This window comes from Oncorhynchus kisutch, linkage group LG13 (assembly GCF_002021735.2).
Source record: "Oncorhynchus kisutch isolate 150728-3 linkage group LG13, Okis_V2, whole genome shotgun sequence".
NCBI classification, from domain to species: Eukaryota; Metazoa; Chordata; class Actinopteri; order Salmoniformes; family Salmonidae; genus Oncorhynchus; species Oncorhynchus kisutch.
Genome location: NC_034186.2, coordinates 17,817,110 through 17,838,047, shown reverse-complemented (window position 1 = coordinate 17,838,047; position 20,938 = coordinate 17,817,110). Strand labels below are relative to the sequence as shown.

The 20,938-nt window shown below is 44.2% G+C and overlaps 1 protein-coding gene across 3 annotated transcripts in view; it reads right to left on the bottom strand.

Moving 5' to 3' along the window:
• The window catches only part of tns3.2 (tensin 3, tandem duplicate 2), a 96,683-nt gene that overhangs the window by 8,272 nt on the left and 67,473 nt on the right, over positions 1–20,938 (bottom strand). For all 3 annotated transcript variants that reach the window (XM_031785707.1, XM_031785706.1, XM_031785708.1), the window contains 4 exons: positions 3,396–3,555; positions 2,765–3,297; positions 1,100–1,186; positions 738–869 (listed from right to left, as the gene is read on the bottom strand). In XM_031785707.1, the coding sequence (XP_031641567.1) occupies positions 738–869; positions 1,100–1,186; positions 2,765–3,297; positions 3,396–3,555 (912 nt within the window). The remainder of the gene's footprint in view (positions 1–737; positions 870–1,099; positions 1,187–2,764; positions 3,298–3,395; positions 3,556–20,938) is intronic.

The window sequence follows — 20,938 nt, the reverse complement described above, 5'->3', positions numbered from 1 at the left end:
ATTCACTGAGAATACATTACATAGTATGAATTGGGCTTTCGAGTGGCGCGGTGGTCTAAGGCACTGCATCTCAATGCAAGAGCCATCACTACAGTCCTTGGTTCGATTCCAGGCTGTATCACATCCAGCCGTGATTGGGAGTCCCATAGGGTGGTGCACAATTGGTGCAGTATTGTCCGGGGTACGCAGTTATTGTAAATAAGAGTTTGTTATTAAATTGACTTGCCTAGTTAAATAAAGGTTCAAAGAACCATTACTCCAAGCCGCAGGTTCATCCTACTTATTAAAGATAGAGAACTGATACTGTCTGCTTGGTGGGGGTTCATGCGTGGCTTTTTACCATTTATTTGGATTCCTCGCATCTTAATCATTGTTAAGAAGAGGTTTGGTACAAATCGGATGATGGGTATTATATCAATTGAATATTATATGAATCCTATACATTTAAATGGCCAATTTGGGTTCAATCAATTAGCTTAATTTCTCAGAGTTCAAATTGTCTTTCAACAAAATAAGGTTGCCTACAGAAACCAATTCAGAACAATCTGAGATGGTGGGTGTCATGGCTTGCTGAAATGAATCTAATGAGACCATGTTAGAACTGATGGACCTCTCTGAGGCTGTGTCCCAAATGGCACCCTATTCCCAGGGGCCCTGGTCAAAAGTAGCGTACCGTATACTTAATAGAGAATAGCGGGCCATTTGGGATGCACAGAAATGTAGCCTATGACACCAACCTTTCTTGCTCTGTGTCAGGACAGAGGGAGGGGGTGTGGCCACCTTCATAGCCAATCCGTAGGCTCCGCGGAACGAGTGACTGTCCCTGACGACAAATGATCCAGGTTCTCTGTCCTTCAGCATAGTGATAGCTACAGAGCGCCACAGGGGACAAAACACATGTCTTACACAGAAAGTCACAACACCCATATGTCATTCAGGGCTGCGTGCCAAATGGCCACCCTATTCCCTATATAGTGCACTAATTTGACCAGGGGCCATAGTAGTTGTGTGCTACATAGGAAAAAGGGTGACAACACACACACACTCACTAACACACAGTTCTTGCAGCACACGTGTAATATTAAGAGACAATATTTACCTTGATCTCGGGAGATGTCAGGCTTATACCAGAACTTGGATGTGTCCTGAACAAACTTCACAGTGTGCTGCTTACTGGCAAACAGGTCTGCAACACAACGCACAGGCAAAGACAACCACTGAGTCTGAATCTCCCATTCTAGAGATTAGAGCACGATGGTACAGTAGATACACATATTTACAGTGAACACTGTGTGCGACAGTATGACCGTGTGTGAAATCAGGCATGCTATTGTCTTTGTATGTACTGTATATATGGAGTTAACATACAGCACCAGTCAACAGTTTGGACACACCTACTCATTCCAGGGTTTTTCTTTATTTGGACTGTTTTCTACATTGCAGAATAATAGTGAAGACATCACAACTATGAAATAACACAAATGGAATCATGTAACCAAAAAAGGGTTGAATAAAAATGGTTAAATAAATCTAAATATATTTTATATTTGAGATACTTCAGTAGACACCCAGTTCCTTGATGACAGCTTTGCACATTCTTGGCATTTTCTCAACCAGCTTCATGAGGTAGTCACCTGGAATGCAATTCAATTAACAGGTGTGCCTTGTTAAAAGTTCATTTGTGGAATTAATTTCCTTCTTAATGCGTTTGAGCCAGTTAGTTGTGTTGTGACAAGGTAGGGGTGGAATACAGAAGATAAACCTATTTGGTAAAAGTTTCTTCAAGTGCAGTCGCAAAAACCATCAAGCGCTATGATGAAACTGGCACTCATGAGGACCGCCACAGGAAAGGAAGACCCACAGTTAGCTCTACTGCAGAGGATAAGTTCATTAAAGTTAACTGCACCTCAGATTGCAGCCCAAATAAATGCTTCACAGAGATCAAGTAACAGACACATCTCAACATCAACAGTTCAGAGGAGACTGCGTGAATCAGGCCTTTATGGTCAAATTGCTGTAAAGAAACCACTACTAAAGGACACCAATGATAAGAAGAGACTTGCTTGGGCCAAGAAACATGAGCAATGGACATTAGACCGGTGGAAATCTGTCCTTTGGTCTGATGAGTCTAAATTTGAAATTTTGGGTTCCAACTGCAGTGTCTTTGTGAGATGCAGAGCAGGTGAATGGATGATCTCCACATGTGTGGTTCCCACCGTGAAGCATGGAGGAGGTGGTATGATGGTGTGGGGGGGCTTTGCTAGTGACACTGTCTGTGATTTATTTAGAATTCAAGGTACACTTCACCAGCATGGCTACCACAGCATTCTGCAGCGGTACGCTTAGTGGGACTATCAATTGTTTTTCAACAGGACATTGACCCAAAACACACCTCCAGGCTGTGTAAGGGCTATTTGACCAAGAAGGAGAGTGATGGAGTGTTGCATCAGATGACCTGGCCTCCGCATTCACCCTACCTCAACCCTATTGAGATGGTTTGGGATGAGATGGACCGCAGAGTGAAGGAGAAGCAGCCAACAAGTGCTCAGCATATGTGGGAACTCCTTCAAGACTGTAGGAAAAGCATTCCTCATGAAACTGGTTGAGAGAATGTCTAAACTTTTGACTGGTACTGTATACATGTCTATACTGTGTATGTTTATAACACAACATAGGGGCCAGCAGAGGGACTGTATGTGTGTGTGTGTGTGTGTGTGTGTGTGTGTGTGTGTGTGTGTGTGTGTGTGTGTGTGTGTGTGTGTACCTGATCCAGGCGAGGGGGCTACACCACCAGCGCTGAGTCCTTTGAGATGGTCAGAGGTCATGATAGGGTCAGGGGTCATAGCTGAGGGGAAGGGGATGCTGAGACTACTACCACTGTGGGGGCTGGAGAACCCACTGAACGAGGGGGACGTCGACCCACCCAAGCCTAGTCCCGGTACCCTCTTCTCCGGCAGCAGGGGTGGTAGTCCCCCCAGTCTGCCCTCTCCAAGCCCCAGGTCCAGACCCAGGTTCAGGCCTAAATCAAGGCCCCCCAGCCCCTCCACTGCCTTCAACAGGCTGTGCTCCAGTCCCAGACCTCCATTCCCCAGCAGTAGAGAGGCTAAATCCCCCTGGCTCTGGTACCCCTTGCTCCTCTCATCACGGCTCAGGTCCACAGACCCCTCCAGGCCCCTCGGGGCCTCCCAGGGAGAGCTGTGGGCATTGGGGAGGCTGAGGGGTGACAGAGAGGGGGAAGGGGACGGGGAAGACAGGGACGTAGGAGTCCTGTCCAGCCACACTGGAGGTGGAGTTTGGCTGAGGAGGAGAGAGGAGGGCAGGGTCAGATACAAACACAGATGTAGCTACAGTATAGTACACACACACACATGTTAGAGTGCGATTGCCAGCAGTACCTGTCTGTGTGTGGGAAGGAGCTGCCTGACGATACAGAGCGCATGGATCCGAACATTCTCTGACAGGAGGCGGTAGTGACAGACATTTCCGAGCGGAACTGCTGTCCTTCCGACGACACTGGAGTCTGGTTCATACTACTGTCCAGGAAACTCTGGGAATCTGCCGGGAAAACAACAATATATCCCTTTAAGACGGAGGCGTGGCTTCATTTTTAACATTACAGGTAAGTGCATTAACACAGTATGTAACAGGAGGATTTCTGAACAAGTTTGGTTCCAATTCTTCTCGTACTTTAGAATTGTCCTTTTCTTACACACTGCTCTTTGTTCCTTCTCTATACTGCAGCCGTATGTGTAGAAGGAAAACTAAGGCTACAAACAGTAAGATCACTTTATTGGTTAATTATACACAAAGTTCAACCAAAATTTGACTTCCGCTTTAAAAAAATAAAATAATAATAATTACAATTTTACCCCATTTTCTCCCCAAATTCGTGGTATCCAATTAAGTCATAATAATTAGTAATTCCTATCTTGTCTCATCACTACAACTTCCGTACGGGCTCGGGAGAGACGAAGGTCGAAAGCCATGCGTCCTCCAAAACACAACCCAACCAAGCCGCACTGCTTCTTAACACAGCTCGCATCCAACCCGGAAGCCAGCCGCACCAATGTGTCGGAGGAAACACCGTGCACCTGGCGACCTGGTCAGCGTGCACTGCGCCCGGCCCGCCACAGGAGTCGCTGGTGCGCGATGAGACAAGGATATCCCAACCGGCCAAACCCTCCCTAACCCGGACAATGCTAGGCCAATTGTGCGTCGCCCCATGACTTCCACTTTTAATCCAACCAAAACACACACACACAGACACACAGACACACGCACACATACGCACGCACGCACACACACACACGTGTGCACACACGCACACGCACGCACACACACACATACACACGCATACATACCATACATACATACACATGTTTTGGAGAGGTGCAGGGGGGCTGCCACACTGGGCTTCCAGGGAGCTGTTGTTGTGGGGGTTATGTGCCTTGATTAAGGGCAAACAGCAGGCAATGGCATCCAGGACTTGATACCAGCAACCCGCTGGTTACCCGCTCACTTCCCGCCATATTTTTCCCCTCAGGCCCGGGATTCAAACTGGCAACCCTTTGGCTTCTGGCTCACCTTCCTAACCACTATGCTACCTGCTTCCCCCTGTCTGTAGGTTTCTCATATACTAGTCAAAGTCTTGCCTTTTAAACAATTCATGTCACCCCCAAACATGAAAACAAGCTGAGAGAGAGAGACAGCGAAAGAGAGAGAGTAATGGAGAAAAGTTTCAGACATCATAAAGACCTTGTATCCACTGCAGCCCCACTCTCACCCTCTCATCCTCTTCCATTCTGTCTCTCTCTCATCCTCTTCCATTCTCTCTCTCTCATCCTCTTCCATTCTGTCTCTCTCTCATCCTCTTCCATCTGTCTCTCTCTCATCCTCTTCCATTCTGTCTCTCTCTCATCCTCTTCCATTCTGTCTCTCTCTCATCCTCTTCCATTCTGTCTCTCTCTCATCCTCTTCCATTCTGTCTCTCTCTCATCCTCTTCCATTCTGTCTCTCTCGCATTCTCTTCCATTCTGTCTCTCTCTCATCCTCTTCCATTCTGTCTCTCTCTCATCCTCTTCCATTCTGTCTCTCTCATCCTCTTCCATTTGTCTCTCTCTCATCCTCTTCCATTCTGTCTCTCTCATCCTCTTCCATCTGTCTCTCTCTCATCCTCTTCCATTCTGTCTCTCTCTCATCCTCTTCCATTCTGTTTCTCCCTCATCCTCTTCCATTCTGTTTCTCTCTCATCCTCTTCCACTCTGTCTCTCTCTCATTCTGAAATTCACTCTCTCCCACTTTCCCCACCTTTTCTCTCTCTCTCTCTCTCTCTCTTTCCCCTCTCTCTTCTCCATTGACTGGAGGCTGAGGAATTTGGATTGAATTAAGTACAGTCCAAAATGATGACACTATCTTCTCACACCAGTGACCCTACCTCTGTACCTAAGCAACACAACATCCATAGCTACAGTTGAAGTTGGAAGTTACATACAATTAGGTTGGAGTCATTAAAACTCGTTTTTCAACCACTCCACAAATTTCTTGTTAACAAACTAGTTTTGGCAAGTCGGTTAGTTATGGCAAGTTGGCTACTTTGTGCATGACACAAGTAATTTTCCCAACAATTGTTTACAGACAGATTATTTCACTTATGATTCACTTTATCACAATTCCAGTGGGTCAGAAGTTTACATACACTAAGTTGACTGTGCCTTTAAACAGCTTGGAATATTCCAGAGAATGAAGTCATGGTTTTAGAAGCTTCTGATAGGCTAATTGACATCATTTGAGTCAATTGGAGGTGTACCTGTGGATGTATTTCAAGGTCTACCTTCAAACTCAGTGAATCTTTGCTTGACATCATGGGAAAATCAAAAGAAATCAGCCAAAATTGTAGACCTCCACAAGTCTGGTTCATCCTTGGGAGCAATTTTCAAATGCCTGAAGGTACCTTGTTCATCTGTACAAACAATAGTACCCAAGTATAAACACCATGGGACCATGCAGCCGTCATACTGCTCAAGAAGGAGACGCGTGCTGTCTCCTAGAGATGAACGTACTTTGGTGCGAAAAGTGCAAATCAATCCCAGAACAACAGCAAAAATACAAAAGTATCTATATCCACAGTAAAACAAGTCCTATATCGACATAACCTGAAAGGCCGCTCAGCAAGGAAGAAGCCACTGCCCCAAAACCGCCATAAAAAAGCCAGACTATGGTTTGCAACTGCACATGGGGACAAAGATCGTATTTTTGGGAGAAATGTCCTCTGGTCTGATGAAACAAAAATAGAACTGTTTGGCCATAATGACCATCATTATGTTAGGAGGAAAAAGGGGGAGGCTTACAAGGCGAAGAACACCATCCCAACCGTGAAGCACGGGGGTAGCAGCATCATGTTGTGGGGGTGCTTGGCTGCAGGAGGGTCTGGTGTACTTAAGAAAATTAAGTGGATATATTGAAGCAACATCTCAAGACATCAGTTCAAGTTAGAGCTTGGTCGCAAATGGGTCTTCCAAATGGACAATGACCCCAAGCATACTTCCAAAGTTGTGGCAAAATGGCTTAAGGACAACAAAGTCAAGGTATTGGAGTGGCCATCACAAAGCCCTAACCTCAATCCCATAGAAGATTTGTGAGCAGAACTGAAAAAGCCTGTGTGAGTAAGGAGGCCTACAAACCAGGAGGAATGGGCCAAAATTCACCCAACTTATTGTGGGAAGCTTGTGGATGGCTACCCAAAACGTTTGACCCAAGTTAAACAATTTAAAGCCAATTCTACCAAATACTAATTGAGTGTATGTAAACTTCTGACCCACTGGGAATGTGATGAAAGAAATAAAAGCTGAAATAAAAAATTCTCTATACTATTATTCTGACATTTCCTATTCATAAATAAAGTGGTGATCCTAACTGACCTAAGACAGGGAATTTTTATTAGGAGTAAATGTCAGGAATTGTGAAAAACTGAGTTTAAATGTATTTGGCTAAGGTGTATGTACACTCCGACTTCAACTGTACATACTCCAAGAGCAGCGTAATGAAAATCGCCACACAGAGAACTAGACAAGGAAATGAAAAACACACAGACCTCTCCTCTTAACTCTTAGGGGTGGTCTTCCAGACCAGACTAAGCCTGTTTTTTTTACTAAAAAGCATGTTCAGTAGAGATTCTCCCTTGAAAGAGTTTGTTAGTCCAGGACTAAAGTTTAGTCTGACCGTTAGTCTTTTCTCTACCGTTACTGTTTTCCTGTACTCTTTCCCCTGTCTAGCTGTTCCTCTCTCTCTGCTGTCCAGCCTTTACAGCGTCTGACACCAGAGGATAAAGTCTCCTCAGTTTCAGTCAGGACAGAACCATGTAGAAGCACTTCCAGATGGCAACGAACCATGGGCATGAGTCAAAAACACATTCAGGCAAGCAGACACACACAACTTTCTCACCCTCTTTCTCTTGCTCACACTGTCTCCCTCTCAAACATACACTCACACTACGCAGACACGACAGCACAAGCATCCTACTCTTCTCTGTTCTGAAGAGAATTCACAGACTCCCTATTGACCACAGGAATGTGCTCTCGTTCACTGTCCTCCATACACACACCACACACTGAGAGGCCCAGTCTGACAGCTGTTCACTGTGATCACAGACCAGCCTGACAGAATGAAGGAACAAGGGAAGGAGAGAAAGAGAGCAAGTGAGAGAGAGAGTGAGAGAGAAAGAGTGAGACAGAGAGAGATAGTATGAGAGAGAGAGATAGAGAGAGCGACAGAGACAGAGAGACAGAAAGAGAGAGAGAGAGACAGGAAGAGAGGGAGAGACAGAGAGAGAGAGACAGAGAGACAGAGAGAGATAGTATGAGAGAGAGAGAGAGAGAGAGAGAGAGAGAGAGATAGAGAGACAGAGAGACAGAAAGAGAGGGAGAGAGAGAGAGAGAGACAGAGAGACAGAGAGAGAGAGAGACAGAGAGAGAAAGAGAGAGACAGAGAGACAGACAGAGAGGGAGAGACAGAGATACAGAAAGAGAGGGAGAGACAGAAAGAGAGGGAGAGACAGAGAGAGACAGAGAGGGAGAGAGAGAGAGACAGAGAGAGAAAGAGAGAGACAGAGAGACAGAAAGAGAGGGAGAGACAGAGATACAGAAAGAGAGGGAGAGACAGAGAGACAGAAAGAGAGGGAGAGACAGAGAGAGAGAGAGACAGAGAGAGAGAGTGTGAGCAAAGAGGGATGGATTCAGATATGTGGAGAGGAAACACAGCACAGCAGAGCCTGGATAGCTCCAGTCAGTAGAGACTCAGACTTTTAATCGGAGGGTCCCGTGTCCAAGTTCGGGCGATGCATTTTCCCTCTAGCTACCTTACTTACTACATAGGATCTATAGTCATCAGCCATGTTGGGCTGATGTACTGCTTCAACACATTCTGTTACAGTTCTGACACCACCCACACACATTCCTGCACATATAATGCACACATAAACAGACACACACATAAACAGACACACACATAAACAGACATACACATAAACAGACACACACATAAACCGACGCACACATAAACAGACACACACATAAACAGACACACACATACACAGACACACACATAAACAGACACACACATAAACAGACACACACATAAACCGACGCACACATAAACAGACACACACATAAACAGACACACACATAAACAGACACACACATAAACAGACACACACATAAACAGACACACACATAAACAGACACACACATAAACAGACGCACACAAACAGACACACACATTAACAGACACACACATAAACAGACACACACATAAACAGACACACACATAAACCGACGCACACATAAACAGACACACACATAAACAGACACACACATAAACAGACACACACATAAACAGACACACACATAAACAGACACACACATAAACAGACACACACATAAACCGACGCACACATAAACAGACACACACATAAACAGACACACACATAAACAGACACACACATAAACAGACACACACATAAACCGACACACACATAAACAGACACACACATAAACAGACGCACACAAACAGACACACACATTAACAGACACACACATAAACAGACACACACATAAACAGACACACACATAAACAGACACACACATAAACAGACACACACAAACAGACACACATATAAACAGACACGCACACAAACAGACACACACATAAACAGACGCACACATAAACAGACACACACATAAACAGACACACACATAAACAGACACACACATAAACAGACACACACATAAACAGACGCACACATAAACAGACACACACATAAACAGACACACACATAAACAGACACACACATAAACAGACACACACAAACAGACACACACATAAACAGACACGCACATAAACAGACACGCACATAAACAGACACACACATAAACAGACACACACATAAACAGACACACACATAAACAGACACACACATAAACAGACACACACAAACAGACACACACAAACAGACACACACATAAACAGACGCACACATAAACAGACACACACATAAACAGACACACACATAAACAGACACACACATAAACAGACACACACATAAACAGACACACACATAAACAGACACACACATAAACAGACACACACATAAACAGACACACACATAAACAGACACACACATAAACAGACACACACATAAACAGACACACACATAAACAGACACACACAAAGCTCTCATTATTCTCATCCTACCTGGATGTTATTAATCAAAACTGAATAGTGCATAATATCCTTTGCCCCCTTCCTCTCAGAGGCTGTCTAGAGCATTCGCCTGCACCGAAGAAAAACTAGCAGGCGGGTCGCTTTAAATCAGCTTTCCCTGTCCCCCTGTCTGTTGTGTTTGGCCTGACAGCTATACTCACTGGAGTGGAAGAGATCAGAGAGAGTTATGGGCAGACTGAAGAGTGGAGAGGACAATAATACTAACGCAAACGGGAGGACAGGATGTTGTGATCAGTGACCCGTCTCAGAGTCCTACTGTATTTCCTGTCTGTCTGACTTCTCTAGGGACCGAGAGGATAGCCAGGAAATAAGGACAACTTCTAACAATCTCTGTGGTTCTTCAGGGACTGATGTAGTGTGTATTGGGGATATAAGGACAGTGCCTTATCACTGAGGTTGTTTGTGAAGGAGCTGCCAGGTCTCAGTGAAGAATCCACAGGTTATCTTTAGAACTTATTTATGCTGCAGAAAGTCACATAGAGACAGACAGGGCATCAGTGGAGTTTTCAGACAGACAGACAGGGCATCAGTGGAGTTTTCAGACAGACAGACAGGGCATCAGTGGAGTTTTCAGACAGACAGACAGGGCATCAGTGGAGTTTTCAGACAGACAGACAGGGCATCAGTGGAGTTTTCAGACAGACAGGGCATCAGTGGAGTTTTCAGACAGACAGACAGGGCATCAGTGGAGTTTTCAGACAGACAGACAGGGCATCAGTTGAGTTTTCACGCAGACACACAGACAGACAGACAGACAGACAGGGCATCAGTGGAGTTTTCACGCAGACAGACAGACAGGGCATCTGTGGAGTTTTCAGACAGACAGACAGACAGGGCATCAGTGGAGTTTTCACGCACACAGACAGGCACAGGCAGGCAGGTAGACAGACAGTTAGAGAGACAGGTAGACAAACAGACAGGAAGGCAGACAGACAGGTAGACAAACAGACAGACAGACAGAGACAGGCAGGCAGGCAGGCAGACAGACAGACAGGTAGACAAACAGACAGGCAGACAGACAGGTAGACAGACTGATAGACCGGTAGATAGACACAAACATGCAGGCATACAGACAGACAGGTAGACAAACAGACTCTCTGTGGCCCTGGTAGATTCAGTAGTGACTCCTTGATGTTGGCCAACTAAACCTCTCCCTGAGTATATTACAGGATGAGGTCATGTCCTACCACTGTGGAACAGAGGAACACTTCGTCTTGTGGTTTCCATGATGAGAAATAAAAGATGGCGGAAAAACAACTACGGGCACAACTAAGAACACTTCAGAATAAAACTCAACAACAAAGAGTTTGATCCTTTCAAACAGAGAGGAGAGAGAGGGAAGAGATGGCGCAACAGAGAGAGACAGAAACAGAGGGGGAGTGAGAGAAAGAGAGAGAGAGAGAGAGAGAGAGAGAGAGAGAGACTGAGTGAGTGAGTGAGCATAGCCTTGCTATCAAGAGATGCCTCTTTAAGCAGACCCTGCTCTCGAGAGAAAACCACAAAATGAGGTGGAAACTGAGCTGCACTTCCTAACCAATTATACAACCATATGCCAATTATACAACCATATCAAAGACGCATATTTCCCACAGACCCTTAAAGAATTTGGAAACAAAGCAAATATTGATTAACTCCCATACCTGTTCGGTGAAATACTACAGTGTGTCACCACAGCAGCTGATATTTTCATCAGTTTATTTATTTTCCCTTGCCATTCATATTGCAACTACAGTATCTGCACATGGGTAAAACACTGTACATGTCTGATAATATAACATTTGAAATGCTTTTATTCCTTTGAAACATTTGTGAGTGTAATGTTAACTTTGAATTGAATTGAGAGAAAGATAGAGAAAGAACCAGAAAGAGAAAGAGAGAGGGGAAGATGGAGATAGGAGAGAGAGAGATAGAGAGAGAGAGATAACCAGAAAGATAAAGAGTGAGGGAGAGATGGAGAGAGAGAGAAAGAGAGAGAGAGAGAGAGATGGGGATACTGGAGGGGAGGGAGAGAGAGAGAGACAAACAGACAGACAGACAGAGAAAGAGAGAGGAGAAGATTTGGATAGGGGAGAGAGAGAGAGAACCAGAAAGAGAAAGAGAGAGGGGAAGTTGGGGACAGAGGAGAGAGAGAGAGAGAGAGAGAGAGAGAGAGAGAGAGAGAGAGAGAGAGAGAGAGAGAGAGAGAGAGAGAGAGAACCAGAAAGAGAACCAGAAAGAGAACCAGAAAGAGAGGGATAGAAGGAAAAGAGATAGAGAGGAAAAGATGGGGATAGAGAGAGAACCAGAAAGAGAAAGAGAAAGGGAAAGGGGAAGACGGGGATAGAAGAGAGAGAGAGAACCGAAAGAGAAAGAGAAGAGGGGAAGATGGGGATAGAAGAAAGAGAGATAGAGAGATGGAAAGATGGGGAGAGAGAGAGAGAGAGAGATGGAGAGAACCAGAAAGAGAACCAGAAAGAGAGGGATAGAAGGAAAAGAGATAGAGAGGAAAGATGGGGATAGAGAGAGAACCAGAAAGAGAAAGAGTAAGGGAAAGGTGGGGACAGAGAGAGACTACCACACAAGACAATTCCTGACATGTGTAAATACCAGAGGTCTCCAGGAAAGAGCGAGAGACAAGTGTGTGTTCTACCTCAGAGAGGGAAGCATGGTCTCACAGAACCTCAGGATGGATGATGGAAAAAGAAAGACTTAAAAAGATAAAGCAGAAGACAGTCAAACTAAAGATACCCAAAGACTGGAAAAGAGACAGGCAAAAAGAGACATCCAAAAAGAGACATCCAAAAAGACACATCCAAAAAGAGACATCCAAAAAGAGACAGGCAAAAAGAGACATGCAAAAAGAGACATGCAAAAAGAGACATCCAAAAAGAGACAGGCAAAAAGAGACATCCAAAAAGAGACATCCAAAAAGACACATCCAAAAAGAGACATCCAAAAAGAGACAGGCAAAAAGAGACAGGCAAAAAGAGACATCCAAAAAGAGACATCCAAAAAGAGACAGGCAAAAAGAGACATCCAAAAAGAGACATGCAAAAAGAGACAGGCAAAAAAGACAGGCAAAAAGCGACATCCAAAAAGAGACAGGCAAAAAGAGACAGGCAAAAAGAGACAGGCAAAAAGAGAGAACCAAAAAGAGACAGGTAAAAAGAGACATGCAAAAAGAGACAGGCAAAAAGAGACATCCAAAAAGAGACAGGCAAAAAGAGACAGGCAAAAAGAGACATCCAAAAAGAGACATCCAAAAAGAGACATCCAAAAAGAGACAGGCAAAAAGAGACATCCAAAAAGAGACATCCAAAAAGAGACAGGCAAAAGGAGACATCCAAAAAGAGACATCCAAAAAGAGACATCCAAAAAGAGACATGCAAAAACAGACAGGCAAAAAGAGACATCCAAAAAGAGACAGGCAAAAAGAGACATCCAAAAAGAGACAGGTAAAAAGAGACATCCAGAAAGAGACAGGTAAAAAGAGACATGTAAAAAGAGAAAGGGCGCTGTACTGCAGCGCCAGCTGTGCCATCAGAGACTCTGGGTTCGCGCCCAGGCTCTGTCGTAACCGGCCGCGTCCGTGGGGCGACGCACAATTGGCCTAGCGTCGTCCGGGTTAGGGAGGGCTTGGCCGGTAGGGATGTCCTTGTCTCATCGCGCACCAGCGACTCCTGTGGCGGGCCGGGCACAATGCGCGCTAACCAAGGTTGCCAGGTGCACGGTGTTTCCTCCGACACATTGGTGCGGCAGGCTTCCGGGTTGGATGCGCGCTGTGTTAAGAAGCAGTGCGGCTTGGTTGGGTTGTGTATCGGAGGACGCAGGACTTTCAACCTTTGTCTCTCCCGAGCCCGTATGGGAGTTGTAGCAATGAGACAAGATAGTAGCTACTTATTTATACTTACTTATTAAACAATTGGATACCACGAAATTGGGGAGAAAAAGGGCAAAAAAAAATTTAAGAAGTGAGAATTGGCAAGAAAGCAAGAGAAAAGTGGAAATCAGAAAGAAAACATGAAGATAGAGAAAGAGAGAATGAAAGAGGGAATAAAAGAGAGTCAGTCTGCAACAGGAGACTGCAACAGAGTCAATGCAACTGAGACGGGGATGCAGGCCATCTAGTGGGTTTAAGCATTAACACACACACACACACACAGAGAGAGAAAAACTGACAAACACACACTAGTTATGTATCCAGTAACAGTACGGTACCTACCAAGAGAAGTAGTCATGATGAAGAGACTTTCAGAGGACTATCCCACTGTGTCTGTCTGGAGAAAAACAGAGCTGTACACTGCCACTTCCACAGCTCCCTCTGTCTGTCTGCTAAACAGATCTTCTCTCGTTCTCTCTCGCACTCTCCCTCGCTCCTCTCCTCTCTCTCTCTCTCTCTCTCTAAACTTGACTTATCTTTTTTTCTCCTGAATCGCCTTCCTTTGTCTCCTGTGGCTCAGCTGGTCTTGTCCATGTGGAGCTGAAGACTGTCTGCCTCCCTCCCGGCACAAATGAGAGACTCTTTTAAATGAGAGAACTGTATTTTCTCTCCCCCCACTCTATCACTCTCTCACTGCCCCTTTCTCCCCTCTTACTCTCTCTCTCTTCCGTCTTTCGCTCCTCTCTCTGTCTAGTTGCTCTATCGTAAGGCAGCAGTGTGAGCTCTGTTTGAACTCCTGTGGTTGGCAGCAGGCTGAATGAAGTCATTTAGGATCTGGAACAGAACAAAACAGAGACTAACCATGTTCCATTCCTCCACTCCCCGTTGGAAAATAGTTCCCTGTTAGCTACAGACTTGTTGTGACACTTCTTGAGTCCGAATTCTCTAGGAGGGAGCGAGGGAGGGAGGAGAGGAATAGGCCCCCTCCCCTTCTCTCTCTTCCCCTTCTTCTCTCTCACTGACCACTCTGCATTGTCTCCTACAATCTGTTTCCTCCAATCAAAAGGCCTTCCTGAAGGTCAGGGGTCGCTCGAGTCCTTATAAGGTGGTGTAGGGTGTTGAACTCAGGGTTCTATAGCCTCTCTGTCAGGGCATGTGTCTACTCCCACCATCTGCTGCCCAAACACACATACACACGCACACACGTGTGCCCGCACAGGCATACACACAAACAGGCATGGAGACATACTGACCGTGTTTCCTGCTACGTAAAATCTGATTGTGTTAGAGCTGATCTCTTTTTTACTACTAACATATGGTACTCGACTTGTCCTATTTTACTTGTCCTATTCTATCATCACAAGCTCTGCTTGCTGCTCGTCAGTCAGGAGTTACCGTTATGAGGAATGTGTATCTAACATCATGATCCCTGCTAGTACAGTATGTATCATTTATCTTATTACAGTACTTCTCATAGTTTACTGTACTGAGTTAGGCTCTCCTTTCCCATGTCATTCTACAGCAGCACTACTCTACAGCTGTACTGTTAGCCAGCCTGCCAGATTAGTAGAGTCTGACACTGGCCCAGTCAGTGTAGTCAGCTCAGCTTTCCCCATTGTGACTGTGTCTGTGCCTCGATTTAGGTCGGCCAAAACTATAAATGGCGGTGTTCGTTTTAGCAATCTCATTGGAATAAAGACCTCCTCCATTCCTGTCATTATTGAAAGAGATTGCGATAATATCTTACATCTCAAAATAGGACTACTTAATGTTAGATCCCTCACTTCCAAATGAGGCCTCCCTTCCTTAATACACTAGTGTACCGCAAAGGTGCAGATGTTACTAACATTTATGACATCAAAACAAAATACTGCGTTTTTGTATTTGGAGCTTCTAGTCATGAAATCTATGCAGCCTAACTCAATCACTTTTAATAGTATACAGTGTTCCTCACTGAGTTCCCTGAATTTCTATCGGAGCTTGTAGTCATCGCAGATAATATTCACATTTTTGATTACTTCAATTTTCACATGGAAAAGTCCACAGACCCACTCCAAAAGGCCTTCGGAGCAATCATCAACTCAGTGGGTTTTGTCCAACATGTCTCCAGACCTACGCATTGCCACAGTCATACCCTGGATCTAGTTTTGTCCCGTGGAATAAATATTGTGGAACTAAATGTTTTTCCTCATAATCCTGGACTATTGGACCATCATCTTATAACCTTTGCAATCAAAACAAATCATCTACTCAGACCCCAAGCAAGCTGCACTATAAATTCTCAGACATCCCAAAGATTGCTAGATGCCCTTCCAGACTCCCTCCACCTACCCAAGGACATCGGAGTACAAAAATCAGTTAACCACCTAACTGAGGATCTAAATTTAACCCTAGATGCAGTCGCACCTCTAAAAACAAAAAAACATTTGTCACAATAAATGATCTCCCTGGTAAACAGAAAATACCTGAGCACTGATGCAAGCTTCAAGAAAATTGAAACAGTAATGGCGCGCCACCAAACTGGAAGTCTTCTGACTGGCTTGGAAAGACAGTATGGTGCAATGTCGAGGAGCCTTCACTGCTGCTTGATCAGCCTACTTTTCCAAGCTAATTGAGGAGAATAAAAACAATCCAACATTTATTTTTGATAGTGTTGCAAAACCAACTAAAAAGCACAATTTCCCAAAAGAAGATGGCCTTGACTTCAGCAGTGATGAATTCATGAACTTCTTTGACAAAAAGATCACGATCATTAGGAAGCAAATTGCAGACTCCTCTTTGAATCTGCGTATTTCTCCAAAACGTGGGTCTGCACAGACCTGCCAGGACCTGGGATCAATAGAGACCATCAAGTTTTTTTATCCTGTATCTCTCGACACATTCACAAAAATAGTAATGTCCTCTAAACCTTCCTACTGGCCCCTATTCCAACTAAACTACTGAAAGAGCTACTCCCTGTGCTTGGCCCTCCTATGTTGAACAAAATAAACGGCTTCCTATCCTCCGGATGTGTACCAAACTCACTAAAAGTGGTAGTAACAAAGCCTCTCCTGAAAAAGCCAAACCTTGACCCAGAAAATGTGTAAAAAAAATAATATCAGCTTATATCAAATCTCTCATTCCTCTAAAAAATGTTTGAAATAGCTGTTGCCCATTCACTGCCTTCCCGAAGACAAATAATGTATACAAAACGCTCCAGTCTGGTTTAAGACCCCATCATAGTCCCGAGACTGCACTCATGAAGGTGGTAAATTACCTTTTAATGGCGTCAGACCAAGGCTCTGCATCTGTCCTCGGGCTCCTAGACCTGAGTGCCGCTTTTGACATCATCGATCACCACATTCTTTTGGAGAGATTGGAAACCCTAATTGGTCTACACGGACAAGTTCTTGCCTGGTTTAGATCTTATCTGTCGGAAAGATATCAGTTAATCTCAGTGGGTGGTTTGTCCTAACAAATCATTTGTAAGTTTCAGTGTTCCTCAAGTTTCCGTTAGACTCTTGACTAGAACTAAAACATGTGATCATATTACCCAAGTGCTAACCTCTGGCTTCCTGTTAAGGCTAGGGCTGATTTCAAGGTCTTACTGCAAACCTACACATCATTACATGGACTTGCTCCTACCTACATAGCTCTCCGATTTTGTCCTTCCATACATACAGTACCTACACGTACGCTACGGTCACAAGATGCAGGCCTCCTTATTGTCCCTAGAACTTCTAAGCAAACAGCTGGAGGCAGGGCTTTCTCCTATAGAGATCAATTGTTATGGAATGGTCTGCCTATCTATATGAGAGACGCAGACTCGGTTTCAACCTTTAAGTCTTTACTGAAGATTCATCTCTTCAGTATGTCCAATGATTGAGTATAGTCTGACCCAGGGGTGTGAAGGTGAAGAGCGAGGAACTGGAGTGACAAACCGCCCGGCACTGCCTGGCCATCCCTAGGAGGGGTGCGTCATGTCATGCCAGGCTTTTTTCGCTATACTCGACTTGAGTGGGTTGATTCACTGACGGTGATCTTCCTGTCCGGTTTTGCACACCCTTGGGCTCGTGTGGTGGAAGAGATCTTCGTAGGCTATACTCAGCCTTGTCTCAGGGTAGTAAGTTGGTGGTCTGTTGATATCCCTCTCGGGGTGTGGGGGCTGTGCTTTGGCAAAGTGGGTGGGGTTATATCCTGCCTGGTTGGTCCTGTCGGATAGGGCCACAGTGTCCCCCGACTCCCACTGTCTCAGCCTCCAGTATCTATACTGCAATAGTCTGTGTGCTGGGTGGCTAGGATCAGTCTGTCCTATCTGGTGAAATTCTCCTGTCTTATCTGGTGTCCTGTGTGAATTTAAGTATGCTCCCTCTAATTCTCCCATCTCTCTCTCCCTTCCCTCCCATGCTTTCCTGGAGGACCTGCGCCCTAAGACCATGCCTCAGGACTACCTGGCCTGATGACTCCCCATCCCTAGTCCACCTGGTCATACTGCTGATCCTGTTCCTGCTGTTTTGCCTGTGGCTATGGAACCCTGACCTGTTCACCAGACATGCTACCTTGTCCGGGACCTTTCTAGGCAGTTTGTCCTAGCCACCGTGCTTCTACATCTGCATTGCTTGCTTATTTGCTGTTTTAGGCTCTGTTTCTGTATAAGCACTTTGTGACATCTGCTGATATAAAAAGGGCTTTAAAAATACATTTGATTTGATACTCTACACCAGTACTCTACACCAATAATCTACACCAGTACTCTACACCAGTACTCTACACCAGTACTCTACACCAATAATCTACACCAGTACTCTACACCAATAATCTACACCAGTACTCTACACCAATAATCTACACCAGTACTCTACACCAATAATCTACACCAGTACTCTACACCAATAATCTACACCAGTACTCTACACCATAATCTACACCAGTAATTACACCAGTACTCTACACCAGTACTCTACACCAGTACTCTACACCAGTACTCTACACCAGTAATCTACACCAGTACTCTACACCAGTACTCTACACCAGTACTCTACACCAGTAATCTACACCAGTACTCTACACCAATAATCTACACCAGTACTCTACACCAATAATCTCACCCAGTACTCTACACCAATAATCTACACCAGTACTCTACACCAATAATCTACACCAGTACTCTACACCAATAATCTACACCAGTACTCTACACCAATAATCTACACCAGTACTCTACACCAATAATCTACACCAGTACTCTACACACATTACCATAATCTACATCAGATAATCTACACCATACTCTACACCAGTACTAATCATACACCAGTACTCTACACCAATAATCTACACCAGTACTCTACACCAATAATCTACACCAGTACTCTACACCAATAATCTACACCAGTACTCTACACCAATAATCTACACCAGTACTCTACACCAATAATCTACACCAGTACTCTACACCAATAATCTACACCAGTACTCTACACCAATAATCTACACCAGTACTCTACACCCATAATCTACAACCAATAATCTACACCAGTACTCTACACCAATAATCTACACCAGTACTCTACACCAGTAATCTACACCAGTACTCTACACCAGTACTCTACACCAATATCTACACCAGTACTCTACACCAATAATCTACACCAGTACTCTACACCAATAATCTACACCAGTACTCTACACCAATAATTACACCAGTACTCTACACCAATAATCTACACCAGTACTCTACACCAATAATCTACACCAGTACTCTATACCAATAATCTACACCAGTACTCTACACCAATAATCTACACCAGTACTCTACACCAATAATCTACACCAGTACTCTACACCAATAATCTACACCAGTACTCTACACCAATAATCTACACCAGAACTCTACACCAATAGTCTACACCAGTACTCTACACCAGTACTCTACACCAGTAATCTACACCAGTACTCTACACCAGTCATACCATCCGAGACTCTACACCAATAATCTAACATTACTCTACATCAATAATCTACACCAGTACTTACACCAATAATCTACACCAGTACTCTACACCAATAATCTACACCAGTATCTACACCAGTACTCTACACCATATCTACACCAATAATCAACCATACTCTACACCAATAATCTACACCATTACTCTACACCAATAATCTACACCAGTTACTCTACACCAATAATCTACACAGTACTCTACACCAATAATCTACACCAGACTCTACACCAATAATCTACACCAGTACTCTACACCAGTACTCTACACCAGTACATCTACACCAGTACTCTACACCAATAATCTACACCAGTACTCTACATCAATAATCTACACCATTACTCTACACCAATAATCTACACAATTACTCTACACCAATAATCTACACCAGTTACTCTACACCAATAATCTACACCAGTACTCTACACCAGTACTCTTACACCAGTACTCTACACCAATAATCTACACCAGTACTCTACACCAATAATCTACACCAGTACTCTACACCAATAATCTACACCAGTACTCTACACCAGTACTCTACACCAGTACTCTACACCAGTACTCTACACCAATAATCTACACCAGTACTCTACACCAATAATCTACACCAGTACTCTACACCAATAATCTACACCAGTACTCTACACCAGTAATCTACACCAGTACTCTACACCAATAATCTACACCAGTACTCTACACCAATAATCTACACCAGTACTCTACACCAATAATCTACACCAGTACTCTACACCAATAATCTACACCAGTACTCTACACCAGTACTCTACACCAATAATCTACACCAGTACTCTACACCAATAATCTACACCAGTACTCTACACCAGTACTCTACACCAGTACTCTACACCAGTACTCTACACCAATAATCTACACCAGTACTCTACACCAATAATCTACACCAGTACTCTACACCAATAATCTACACCAGTACTCTACACCAATAATCTACACCAGTACTCTACACCAATAATCTACACCAGTACTCTACCCAATAATCTACACCAGTACTCTCTACACCAATAATCTAACACACAGTACTCTACACCAGTACTTCTACGCCAATAATCTACACCAGTACTCTACACCAATAATCTACACCAGTACTCTACACAATAATCTACACCATACTCTACACCAATCATCTACACCAGTACTCTACACCAATAATCTACAACCAGTACTCTACACCAGTACTCTACACCAGTACTCTACCACCAATACTCCACACCAGTACTCTACAACCAGTACTCTACACCAATACTCCACACCAGTACTCTACACCAGTATCTAC